Source organism: Oryza sativa, chromosome 6, assembly GCF_034140825.1.
Source record: "Oryza sativa Japonica Group chromosome 6, ASM3414082v1".
Taxonomy (NCBI): domain Eukaryota; kingdom Viridiplantae; phylum Streptophyta; class Magnoliopsida; order Poales; family Poaceae; genus Oryza; species Oryza sativa.
Window position 1 is genome coordinate 21,488,933 of NC_089040.1, and position 13,630 is coordinate 21,502,562.

At 42.6% G+C, this 13,630-nt stretch overlaps 1 protein-coding gene across 1 annotated transcript; it reads right to left on the minus strand.

The window, feature by feature from the left end:
* Positions 1-4,358: 4,358 nt before the first annotated feature.
* On the minus strand, positions 4,359-8,248 carry LOC4341244 (O-fucosyltransferase 8). The gene is made up of 10 exons (XM_015788946.3): positions 7,835-8,248; positions 7,234-7,323; positions 7,009-7,114; positions 6,665-6,735; positions 6,489-6,577; positions 6,104-6,224; positions 5,798-5,941; positions 5,363-5,688; positions 5,018-5,258; positions 4,359-4,928 (listed from the first exon to the last, which is right to left on the minus strand). The coding sequence occupies exons 1-10, from the start codon at positions 8,126-8,128 to the stop codon at positions 4,599-4,601; spliced, it is 1,812 nt and encodes a 603-aa protein (XP_015644432.1). The 5' UTR covers positions 8,129-8,248; the 3' UTR covers positions 4,359-4,598.
* Positions 8,249-13,630: the final 5,382 nt, after the last annotated feature.

Genomic DNA, 13,630 nt, shown 5'->3' on the forward strand with positions numbered 1-13,630 from the left:
GTATGGGATATGATGGGCTGAGATTCCATCTTGGATTGGAGTGGATTGGACTCTCAACAAATGTGGGTTGGATTGGAGTGGATGCAGACTGACTAAAAATGTTGATTCATGGACTAAATCCATGGGTTGACCACATGGATTGGCCCCAAAACTGAAGAAATGAGTACTCGAGTAGTTGCTAGGGCAGACAGGGCCGTTGCTCCACTCCGCCGCCATCATCGTCGGGCGGTGCTGCTGGTTGCTGGTCGCCCTCGCCGGCCTCGTTGGCTTTCTACAGGTGACTCCATCGGCTTCCTCCGCCAGTCCTCTCCACCACCGCCGGTGTTGCTGCCCCAATCGTCCTCTCCCAGCACCGCTCCGCCACCTCTAACCTCCTCTACTCCCTACTGTCGGCACCAAAAATGGTTCACCACCGGCCTTCTAGATCGTCATCGAGTTTTCTTTCCAGGTGTGTCCTAAGCTGATTGGATCCTTCACCTCATGGTTCAGTTTACTCTTCTACCAATCTACTCTCTGTTTTCATCGAACACTTAATTTTCTTATTTAACATGATCTTTCTTGGTTCTGATCACTAACCCTGGGTGATCTCGTGTGTTTGGAAGCAGTTATTACTTTGCGAGTTTGGTTTTCTTTACCTTTATAGCTCTGTTTCTGGCATGTTTGATGCTATCTGCTAACTAGAGTTCTTGTTTTGCTTTGCTTTCTGAATATTGCTGAACTTCTCTGAATTTCAGAAACCACCATTTGCATCATCATAATTAATTATTTTGCTTACCTTCTCAAGAAAGTGTGACTGAGAATTGGAAGGAATTTTGATTCTCTTAGAAGGTGATCTAAAGATGGAGACACAAATAACTGTTGATGTTCTGTTATTTTTCATGGTGTTGAATGGCATGTTTAGGTAGCTTTGCTGAAGATGTGAAGTGTTGAGCCTGTAATCTGTAGTTATTAGTAACACTATAATTTTTAGTAATGTTGTAATCCCTGGTTAGTAGCTGTAACCTTTGGTTAGTAATTTCTAATAAAATTCTGGGATTTTCAAGTCTGCTAGTAGGCTGCATGTATTGATGCATGGTGGTGTTAGGCTGTTTTAGCTCACCTGTTTTGCCCCTGCAGCTTCTGCATTCCCCTCCGTGTGGAGGCAAACCAGTTCATAATCCATGGATTAGCTGTGGTCTGTGTCAGAGTTACGGATAAGGTATACCATCTATCCTGGATATACGATGAGTACCGATACGGTATACCCGCGCGTATACGGATAGATCCTATATGCGTTAAGGAAATCTATCACGTGATAGAAACAGAATCCACGGGTGGAAGGAGTCCTACTCGGACGAGACTGAGTCTTTACCATATTGTGAGGGGTCCGATATCTCTGAGTCCTACTTGGAGATCAACTGACCAGCGGTATAAAAGGGACCCCCTGGGCAAGACCTAGGGCATCGAATATTACCGCCAACACATCCACCACAGCCTACGAAGTCGGAGCCTACAGGAGCCAGGTCGCCGGGTGATCTAGTCGAACTAACTCAACTATGGTCTCGTCGGTATCATCGAGTTCCGTTATTCCCTTTGTAATATGTGGTTTCCATCATATAATCCCATACCAACTAAATTAGCGCTATTACCTACCAAGGGGCCTGAACCAGTATAATCCTTGTCTTTTGTTTGCTTGATATCGTACTACGTAGATCCTCGTACCAACATACCCCAATACCCTCTATATCCGGTTTACAGGTATGCCCCGTCAACAGTCGACAGTCTGAGAAATGGGTTTAACCCATGGATTGGGTTGAACTTGGTTTGAGGAACGTTGCAAGTTGGGTTGGGTGGGGTTAGCTAAGAGAGTTTTTTTGATTGGATTGGATCGACAGAGTTGTTACAAGCGCTTTTGGACTGGGTTAGATTCGGGGTGGATTCTGACCCATTAGCAGGCTTAAATTATACCCTCTTATCTGTTTACTACCGTTAAAGATCAACGGTTTGTATTTATTTAAAATCCATCACCGGTCCCTAAATTTGTACCGCTGTGTCATCCTGATCCCTAAACTCGTAAATCGACCGTTCAGATCCACAAACTTATTCGACTGTGTCATCCCGGTTCTAAACTTGCAGATCACTCGTTTAGGTCATCCAACTTGTTCAGTTGTGTCACCCCGGTCCCTAAACAAGACGATCTAAAAACGTTATATCAAAAAATAATTCATAACTTTTTCATGTGAACTCTAATGAAGATAAACTTTATATCAAAATTATAGCCCTCGACGCGACCTACAACTTTGTAGTTGAAAAGGTTTTGAATTAAAACTGTTTAGTGTCCCAAAATATTGTTGCATGTTTATAGATTTTGAAATTTTAATTTTAAAATTACATTTTGGGACAAAAAATGACTTACAATAAAAAAAATTCAACTACAAAGTTGTAGATCGCGTCGAGGGCTACAAGTTTGATATAAAGTTTGTCTTCATTAGAGTTCACATGAAAAAGTTATAAATTATTTTTAAATATAAAGTCTTTAGACCGTCCTATTTAACCCAGATGATATTCAAATCCAAATTTAGGGACCGGGGTGACACATCTGAACAAGTTGGAGGACCTAAATGAGTGATAAGCAAGTTTAGGGACCGGGATAACACAGTCGAACAAGTTTGAGGACCTGAACGGTCGATTTACGAGTTTAGAGACCGGAATGACACAGCGGTACAAGTTTAGAGACCGGTAATGAACTTTACTCTTTATTTTACTACTAGTAAACAACACCATAGGACTCATAATACAGTTGCAGTGTGGGGATGTGACTCCCATGTTCCTCCCTCTGTACCCTGTTCCTGTTCCGAATCCACCATATTATGTAACCATGTAAATATTTATTTTTTCATCAATTAATTATCAAAATATTCACATTTGTATAATATAATATTATCAGTGTTTTTTAGCTTTATAATTATTTGATGATTTTTCTAGCGAGTAGTTGGGAAAAATTATCTAAGTAGTTTCAGTAGAATTTTATTTAGAATGCATATTTTTGAGAGCGAGCACGAATAAAATTATGTAAATATATGTAGGCACGTTAGAACGTGCCCTAATAATAATGAGCAGCAGTAGTTCTTATTACTAGTAGGTTTAGTCCCAAGTCAAAAGTACGATAAAAACTTGACTGGCTTATAAGGAATGTAGCCCCGAAGTTTCGAATTTTTGCCAAAGGAAAAAAGAAAAAGTCTATATACACATGTAAACTTTAGGTGAAAGTCCATCCGGCACCCCTAAACTTTAAAACCAAATATCGAACCCCCTAAATTTTGGAATATCATTTATATTATCCCGTAAGATGGTTTTAGATAGTGGTTTTGCGTATTCGGATGCTTATATGAGTGTTTTTGAATACTTAATATGTCGACGGGGATACCCATATACCGGATGAATAGGGTATTGGGGTACGTACGTTGGTACGAGGATATACATGATACGACATCAAGCAAACGATAAGACAAGGATTATACTGATTCAGACCCCTCGTAAGGTAATAGTCCTAATCCAGTTTATATGAGATTGATATAGAAAAGCCACAGATTACAATAGAGAACCGATGATCTCGAGATTACCGGTGAGATCCCTCGTCGAGATGGTTTCGACGAGATCTCCCGGCGAGTAGGCTTCACGTTCTCCGGATTGTAGACTATGGTGGTTGTGTTGGCGCTGTGATTCGATTATTTGAACCCCTCGGGGGTATGCCTTTTATACCGTGAATCACCTTAGTCTCCAAGTAGAACTCAGAGACTATGGACCCGCACGATATAGCATAAACCCAATCCTCTTCGAGTATGACTCTGATATTCACTTGCCCGTGAGGATAATTTCTATAATCTCATGTTAGTTTCCTTATCGTATATGGAAATATATCGTTTGCACGAAGATATGCCATATCCGTATATTCCATAAGTCGTAGGATAGAATGTATGTCTTATCCATAATCATGACATAATATAACATACTTATATATCGTCCTCGATTCTCAATTTATACTCCATAGTGATGTCATGTGTAGTGATATATTGTTGACATTCATTTGTTAGTGAGAGCGAAAGGGTTTAAAAAGAAATATTTGGGTAAAAATTTTAACACATATGTCCAATTCGTATCTTACGTAGTCAAATTTATCTAAAGTATATAGAGATAAGATATAAAACCACTCTAAAAAGTTATATAAACGGTACTGTAAAGAGTGGAGGGTTGGATGTTCGGTTTTAAAGTTTACGGTGCTATAGAAACTCTCGATCAAATTTAAGGTAGTATTTGGATTTTATTTTAAAAAAGAAAAAGCATAAAGGGTGTTGCAAATTGCAATGTAGCTAGATATGTAGCATGAACAATATTTCAGACACATAATTTTGAATTGCACCTTTTTCAAATCTGTTTGTTACAATCTAAAAACAGCCTGTAAAAAAAATTCAAAATTTGATCATTTAAACCTGCCGTGTATCCTAGAGCTATTAAAAGGTTAAAACGACCCGAAAAACCTATAGAAAATTAGAAACCGAGCTATGCACAAAAGAATTTCGATCGAGACGCGGAGAACTCGCCGGCGGGCGGCGCCGTCATCAGAAGTCGACGCTGCCGTCGCCGGCTGCCCTGCACATGCACCCGGGCGTCCTCGGCTGCCGGTACACGCTCCGCCCCCGCGGCCGCGCGCTGACCCGCTTGTACTCCTCCACCATGTTCCTCACCCTCCTCTCGAATCCGCCCCACCCGATCCCCTCCTCCTCGCCCAGGATCTGCGCGTATCGCTTCCGGTTCGGGTGCAGCGTCGGCGCCCTCCCCCTGCCGTGGTACACCCGGTACCCGGACACCAGCGACGACAGCTGGCTGCCGGAGTCCGTCACCGCGAACACGTCCGCCGAGGCGCACGCGATGAAGTCCAGCGCCGCGAGCTGCATTTTGTTTTTTTTTTTCTTTCGGATGTCAGAATAACGGAGGAGATGGCGTTGCTTGCAGGGGAGGTGTTTGATGTTTTACCGACCCGGGAGGAGAAGTTCTTGAATGGGGCTAGCTCGGCGGAGGAGAGGACGTCCTCCTTGGTGACCAGGTTGGGGAAGAGGCGCGTCAGTGGGCGGAGCCGCGCGGCGCCGCCGTATATCTGTGACCCGGCGACGTAGATGAACGTCCCGCGGTCGTAGCCGAGCGCGGTGAGCACGAGCCCGGCTTCCTCCGGCGTCAGCGGGCACCGCCCCAGGCTGCGCTGCTCCTCCGGCGACACCGACCTGCACACACACAAACGCACGCGATGGCGGCGGCGCCACCGTGTCAGACAAGACACCACGCCGGCGATCGGGTTCTTCCGCAAGAGATCGAGACGGAGACGTACGTGTTCCGGAGGCGCATGGCGAGCGTCGGGAAGTGGGTCTCCCTGTACGCCTGCAGCTCCTCCCTCTCCGCGTCGCCGCCGCCGAAGTCGCAGAGCGAGTACGCCACCATGTCCTCCTCGAACCTCATGTGCAGCGCCAGGTACCTGCTCGGCTCGCCGCCGGCGAGGAGGGCGGGGACGTCGAGCATGTTGCTCCCGAACAGCTGCTTGTCCATCTCCGTCCGCATCGCGCCGGCGCGGCGCAGCCGCTGGACCAGCAGGGAGCCCGCCCGCTGGATCTCCGGGACGAACTTGAGCGCGTGGAAGTTGCACCTGCATCGCAGCCTCTGCAAGAACCGACGCCGACGCCATGAGCAAAGCAGAGGATGGATGGCAATGGTGCTTCTCTCATCTCGACAAGTGCGACGATCGAGGAAGATGAACTGTGTGCGTGACCTGCAGATGAACGGGCACCGAATCGAAGCCGAGCCGGTTGCCGAATCCGAGGAAATGGACAACGCCATTCTGCTGGAGAATTGGGAGCACAGCTTTGATGAATTCAGATGGCGCAGCTTCTTTCGAGATGTCCATGTCTGTGATCTGTCATGAAACAGAGAGATTTCGCATCTGTTTAGACTTTAGAGGGCATGAATTCTACAGAAATTTCTCAAGATTTAGTGAAAAAATTATGATCTTCAAACTGATCATAGATTTTTTTTTCTCAGAATCAGGTAGCATAATTGTTAGAGTAGAGACACTAACTTGGCTGCCGATTGCTTCGAGATCCAGTGACTGAAGATGGGGAGGCAAATCTTTCACAATGTGCACATCGCTCTTCATGTAGTTCACAAAGTAGTCCTCCTGATATATGTCACCGAACTGGCTGGTCGAAACGAAAGGTTCGGCGAAGCATATCAGACAAAAGTTACCAAAAATTATTTCTTGATAAAAAGATGGCAAATAGTATCGCAGTTTATCAATTTCAGTTCAACTGATAATTGATACATGTCAGCAAAAGCATAAACTCAGTTCGGTGTGCTTTTCTTTCCATAATGCGATTAGTAGAACTGCAATGATTACTTACAATAAAAGTAAAAGAAAAAGGTAGAACCAAGCTTATACTGGCAGTCATAGTTGCAGTTCTAACCTTGTGTCCTTCCAAACGCTGCTGTAAAGAAACCTGGGGAGGACTAGTGTAGCATTAAGCAGAGCTGCAACAACAACAGCATTACACACCTGGAAGATAAAAATTCAACTATTAGCTACTGAATCTGAAAATAACGTAGTATGGATTTTGTGAGCATTTCAGCACTAGATCCTTACAGCCACACGCTGTTGGTTCAGACCACCATTCGCGCTGATCAGAATGAACCCATTGTTGTTCTCTTCAGGCACTGTGAAGCACAAATCCAGTGTGAGAGATGAAATAGTTGTGTTAAACCATAGTATTTTCCCATGCTTCAGAAACATTTCAGGGTGTAGGCATATGCTAGATGTTGATGGTTTAAGAATTCAAATTGCAGAGGCTTCAAGCATCAATAAAAAAAAGCTGCAATAAGGGCTTTCATTCTTTTAATACAGAAGGGGTGGGTTAAGAATTCTTTTTGTCACCTGATATGGTGATGATAATGAAACTAATTGCAATTGCTTGAAAGGAAAGGCTTCACCTTCATCAGGTAAACTATGCTTTGCAGCACAGGGCTTCCATTTACGTGCTTGTTTGTAGGGCTCTTCCCATAGTGAAAATTTTACACTGTCACTGTCAGACTCGTTCTGCACTGGCAGGGAGGGAAAATTTGACATGAGTAAAAGCTAAATATATGATGTCGTAAATTACACTACTTCTGAAGCTAATTGGCAGTTTGGTGCCGCGTATGATGGCAGCGTGAAACCTTTGTGACAACTGAAGTTGCCATTTGCAGAAGCCTTGGGTGCATTATCTGCTCTGCTTTCTCCGTCCTTACAGAATTTTGCTTCAGTTCCTTCAATTCACAAAATGGGATTATCAGGTCGACTGATTCGACGAGAATATGAAGAAATCAATTACCGGTGTTCTATCTAAATTTGCAATACGATTTATAATATGTCAGCAGTCAGCGTGTCATATAATGCTGCTAGGTCCTGATCATTCCTTCTACAGGAACCGTACTTCATTTGAATGGAAATTCAAGCTGCTAGACTGACTTCCATTCAGTTTTTTATTGCATTGAGAGCGCATTGGTTCCAATGACCATGCCAAATCAGTACATTTTTGTTTTCATTTTGAAAAAAAAAACGCACCATCAGATATTTTTTTGGATGAAATATCATTGCAATCCGAGTTTGTAAGAAAGCCCATCATACCATGAGACTTCAACCAAAACAAGTCAAGGACTAGAAAAAATGATGAAAATGGGATGCAATTTGGGGACGCTTTTGTGATGATCAAACTGAGCTTAATTTGCCATGATTTGATTCGATGAGAGGAGAGCAGAGCAGAGGTAGGCAGCGTACCTGAAGGCCCCTGAAGCTCCTGGAAATGGCTGCGTTCCTGAACTGCACCTGGTGGACGGCGGACATCATCAGGGACGCCACCAGCAGGAGGCACCCCATCACTCCCACCACGCCGGCGAACACCCTCAGGTGCCACGCCGTCACGCCGCCGCCCCTCGCCGCCACCGCCGCCGCCGACGACGACGACGTCTTCCCATGCCGCAGCCTCCCGATGTTGGTCGCCCCGACCCTCCCCTGCCACGCCGCCATCTGCCCGGCGCCGCCGCCGCCGCCACCGCCGCAAGAACCTTCCATGGATGCCCGGCCGTCCCGATCAAGAAACCATCGTCCTTCACACCTAGCTTGTCATCGAGGACAACCTCCTCACCAGCTCACAAAAGCCTAACGCAACACGGCAACAACCATTCGTGTACCGAGCTGTTGAATGATTCGCTTCTCCTTTTTCTATTTCTCTTCGTCCTCCTCTTGACCAGTTCATGGACAACGTGGCCATCCAATGGCAGCACACTATAGCACGTATGCTGCTGGCGCCAGATTAAAGAAACGGTAGGTCAAACGAGGCAGCAGCAGCAGGGTGGACAGACAGAAACACAACCACCGGATGAGCAGGTGATGATTCTGATCCGATCGGATGCAGATCGAAGCTTCGGCGCCCACGCGCGAGGCAACGACGATTAAACAAACGTGCTCGCCTCACAGGCCAGGAGGGAGATGGTGGTGTTAAAAATATGTGATTTCTATGATAGAAAATGGTTAGGAATTCAGGGGAAGGGAACAACCTAACGTGAGAGGGACTCTCCCCTGGAGCTATCCTGACGATGGCTTGATCGTTGTCAGGTAGTAGCCATAGCGTAGCGGAGTAGAGGCGTTTTGTGGAAGCAAAAGGGATGGCATTTCGGTTGGGAAGTTGATTGGATTATTGTGATTGATAGCGAGAAAAAGCAAGGGAGTGGGTAGCCGCCTAGCTAGCTTAGCCGCTTATTAGCAGGTTGGTTGGTGCACAGTACATGTTATGTTAGTGTTACAAGTGTACCTGCGAGATTGTAGGTAGCTGAATACTCGTAGTAGCTGATTCGCTCAACTGTTGATCCCTTAATCATTGCTAATCTGACGCTGTCACCGATTAAACAGTGTCTGTTTGGTGTGCAGCAGCTGTGAACTGTGAGGTATCAAGCATAATTCGATTGATCCCCAAATGTGCTGCACTGCATGTGTGTGCAACCGAAATGGCGACTTAGTATTATTGAGATCGGCGGGTGATGACGCCGGGCGGGCGGCGTTTGATGGCCGGAGCTAAAAGGGAGAAGGCGGCTTCACGAGCCGTGGCTACGGTGACTCGTGAACAAACACGGCTTTGGGTTGGGGAAGTCAGAGCAGCGCCGGCCGCACGGACCACGGTACGGGGATGTCGCCTTAACGGTGAAGCAGACGGTGCACCGGAAAGAAGTTGACCCAGGAAATAACCAACGGACGGCCGCACGTTCTTTAACCCGTGATGGGGTATTTCAAATAGCATGGTGGCCCATACAGCTTTCGCGACTAACATCACTATATTTTCTCTCATATAATAGCATATATGTTTTCTCAATATATTATTCAAATATATTAAAATGACAACATAATTTTAAATTTTGCAATAAATTTACGAAACTACTACTAATGGGTAATATTCATATTGTATTTTGTATATGTGGTAGTTATTAATTATTTTTAATATCAAATTTTAATTATTTGTAAATTATATCTATTCCTATATGGACTCTAGACTCGTCTTTTAATATTTCTTTTTTTTAGTTCCAAATTTTCTGTAAATTGTATTTCTATATAGACTCTATGCTCTTCTTTCAATATTATTTATTTTTATTTCTGAATTTTTATTATTTTTAATTGTATTTCTATGTGGATTCTAAACTCATCTTTCAATATTCTTTAATTTTTAATTCCGAATTTCAGTTACTTCTAAATTGCATTCCTATATTGACTATATTGACTTTAAATTGTTCTTTCCATGATTTTCTTAATCTCGAATTTTAGTTATTTGTAAATTGTTTTTATATATGGACTATAAACTCTACTTTTAATTTATTTATGTTTATTCCGAATTTTAGTTAGTTTTAAATTCCTATATGGACTCTATACTCTACTTCTAATATTCCTTATTTTTTAATTCCGAATTTCTATTTTTTTCTTAATTGTATTTCTATAGACTCTATACTCTACTTCTAATATTCCTTATTTTTAATTCTGAATTTTTATTATTTCCTAATTGTATTTCTATATGGACTCTATACTCTACTTCTAATATTTCTTATTTTTAATTCTGAATTTCAGTTATTTCTTAATTGTATTTCCATATGAACTCTAGTCTACTCTTCTAATATTCCTTATTTTTTAATTTTGAATTTCAACTATTTCTAAATTGTATTTCTATATGGACTCTAGTCTCCTCTTATAATATTTCTTTTTTTAATTTCAAATTTCAGCTATTTCTAAATTGTATTTCTATATGAACTGTCTTTTTTTTCTCTGATTAATATGAGAATTTCTAAACCATGAGAGCGAACGTGGAGGCTCCTTTTTCTATTCCTCTAATAATATAATAGATTGCTTTTAAAAAAATTTTAATAAATGTTTTATTACCAGGAGCAACACTCAAACTATAGTTATCAAATGTGACGGTGAAGTGTGCCGCTCAGTTTTCGTGATGGTTAGACTTATCGAGTTGTTCGAATCAATAAACTGCTCGGTAAACCGGGTAACCAAGAAAAAAATTAAACTAAAATTCAAACTTTTTCGTAAATTTTGTATTATTTTGATCAGTTTTTTTTTCTTAACCAAGCAATAATCGTGATTCTCGACAGAACCGATAAAGTGTTGTTAAGTTAGGCTCTGTTTGATTCAGCTTAGGATTATTATAATCTAACTTATTAGTAGTAAGCTAAAACAAACAAGTAAATTATTATAGCAGATTATTACTCTCTCCATTTTTTAATAGATGACGCCATTGACTTTTTCTCACATGTTTGACCATTCGTCTTATTCAAAAAATTTACGTAATTATAATTTATTTTGTTATGAGTTGTTTTATCACTCATAGTACTTTAAGTGTGATTTATATCTTATACATTCGCATAAAATTTTTGAATAAGACGAATGGTCAAACATGTGAGAAAAAGTCAACGACGTCATCTATTAAAAAACAGAGGTAGTATCATCTGATAAGTTGCTCTAGAGGAGCTTTTTTCAGATTATTGAGTGGCTAAAGACCCACTACTCCTACATATTTGAGAAAAATTACCCACCTATACCATCGACCTAACAGATAGCTGAGGGCATTATAGACTTTAGCCTTTCAAACCCAATAATCCATACCTCCAATAATCCAGACAAACAAACAACTCACAGCTTATTATATATCAGCTTATTATAATCCAGCTTATAGTAATCTGGATTAATAATCTAGATTATAATAATCATAAACTGAAACAAACATGGCCTTAATCCCTCCCACGAAGGTTGAGGGGGATTTGGAGGGGTGGAATTAATCCACCTCAATTCCCTCCAACCCTTAGGCCTGCGTTCTTTTCTGTGGGCTGAGAACTCCTTCCCTCCGCATGGCAAATAGAGCAATTTATTAACGTTTGATTAATTAAGTGTTTGTTTTTTTAAAAAAAATGGATCAATGTGATTTTTTAAAGCAACTTTTATATAGAATTTTTTTTTTCAAAAAACACACCGTGTAACAGTTTGAAAAGCGTGCGCACGGAATACGAGGAAAAGGGGTTGGGAACACTGAGCAAAGAACACAGCCTTAGTTTTGTTAATCCTTATGGTTTTGTTCGGTTAATCCATTCACTGAGAGAGATTGAAGCCTGGGCTTATTTGTTTAGGCTTAGACTTATTGGCACTTATATGATTTATAAGCCGATAAATTGAAAGTTCTAAGTTTAATGGTGGTGTCATAAGCCAAAAAAAACTTTTTTTTTCTTAACAGTGAGTGATTTATAGTTTTAGAAAAGCCAAATGAAAAGTACTTTTTGGCTTATAAGCCTATAAACAAAGAGGGTCTTAAGTGAGATTAATTTCACACCTCAATAAAACCTTATCGGAAGAATATAAAGAGCGGCGGGAGGGGCGTGGGTGGAATTTTTGCAAAAAGGTCCTCCGCTTCGCGTGTAATTCGGTCGAGCCCCCCCCCGGTGAACAGTATCCCTAAGTGGATGCTTTACTTATAGGCCCTTCGAAAGACTGGATATTCTATGCGAAGGAGAGAAAAATCGCTAATTAGGACCACGCTGTAGAACTTGAAAGGAGAGGGGCTTTTGTGCAAAACGGTGCGCACTAACCCCCCGCCCCAACCCTAGTGTATATAAATTGAATAGGCCCTCAAGGAGCAGCATTCCCTGAATGCACCGGGCTGTAACAGTAACATAGTAGTATTCTTTCTCGGATTGACTCCATCAAATATTGCTCCAATATAATTCGCATCCCTCAATCGTGATAACAAATATATTAACCCTCACCCCCTAACTATTGAAACGGATGTAATTTAATTCCCTTAGCGGCTTTGAGAGTTGTTTTCGCTAACATGGCATGTTGACGGCTGACTCAAGATGTGGAACCCATATGTCAGTGTCACATTTCCTTTTCCCTTCCCTTTTCTTCTCTCACTCTTCCTTTCCTCTCTGCTACCATGACGACGGCAGCCTCGAGAGGCCGGTCAGTCTAGATAGTGGCATGTGCGGCAAAGAAGCTAGCGCCCTGACGGCGGGCATGGTCAACCATCCTCATGCCCCCTACCCACGTCGACGTCAAACAGTATTAGCCAGCATCCCCACCTCCTCCCTCTCTGCCCTGGTGTAGGCATCGAGCTCACTCCCTGCCTTCCTCTCTAGTGGTATGGCGGGGACGTACTAGTCAAGGAAGTCGAATAGGAGACGGTTGATGGTGTCGGCGCTGTAGGTGGCGTCAATGAGCCATCCGATCCCAGGTTAGGGGAGAGCGGTGTTCCAATTGAGGGCAACGCTTTGGGCTCGAGCTTCGGCGCCAACCGGCTCTAGTGAGGCCCACGTGCATGGAGACGGAGTGGATATGGCGGCACAGACGCTGGAGGAACAAGCATGGTTGGAGGAAGCAGATCTAGTGGCAGGCAAGATGCTGAATCTCGAGTAGGGGTGAAAACGGAGCAGATATTATCCGATCCGATCTGCTCTGAATCCGTCCGAAGTGAAGATATGGTAAGGGTTTTGATATATCCGTCCGGATGCGGATAGTTGCATGCGGATGCGGATATGGTATCGGTAATATCCGGCGGATACGGATTATCCGCTATTTTAAGCGGATTATCCGATAAACGTTTTGGCGAATAATCCGAATTTCACAGCCCATATAACCACTCAAATTGGCCCATTTGACATGAGCGTTTTCATTGTGTAAAGATTCAGCCCATCCAGGTCCACCTTATCCATCAATCTATCCAGGAGTTCAGTCCGTGACTCCGTCGGCATCGCGTCAACCAATTTTTTCATCGAGACTTCTCTCGATCATCTCCTTTTGACCTTAGCTGCATATGTGTAATTATGTCATATGCAATATGCAATTCATTAGTAGTACTGTATGAGAATTGGACATCATTTGTGGACCTCCAATGTTCTATCACCTATGTCATGTGATATTATTTTTTTCTAACATTTGTGAACTTCTATGTCTTACATGTTATGTGAATACGATATATCATGATGTCAATATTGTATGTGTCGATTACATACTTTTGGACAGAAGACAGGTCAATGTTAA

What these genes read in the sequence shown, in the direction of transcription:
- LOC4341244 (XM_015788946.3), bottom strand. Translation starts at nt 8,128, where the DNA reads ATGGAAGGTTCTTGCGGCGGTGGCGGCGGCGGCGGCGCCGGGCAGATG. An exon ending in CGGTGCCCGTTCATCTGCAG is followed by an intron (nt 5,689 to 5,797) that starts GTCACGCACACA and finishes CGGTTCTTGCAG; the next exon opens with AGGCTGCGATGCAGGTGCAA. An exon ending in GCCATGCGCCTCCGGAACAC is followed by an intron (nt 5,259 to 5,362) that starts GTACGTCTCCGT and finishes GTGTGTGTGCAG; the next exon opens with GTCGGTGTCGCCGGAGGAGC.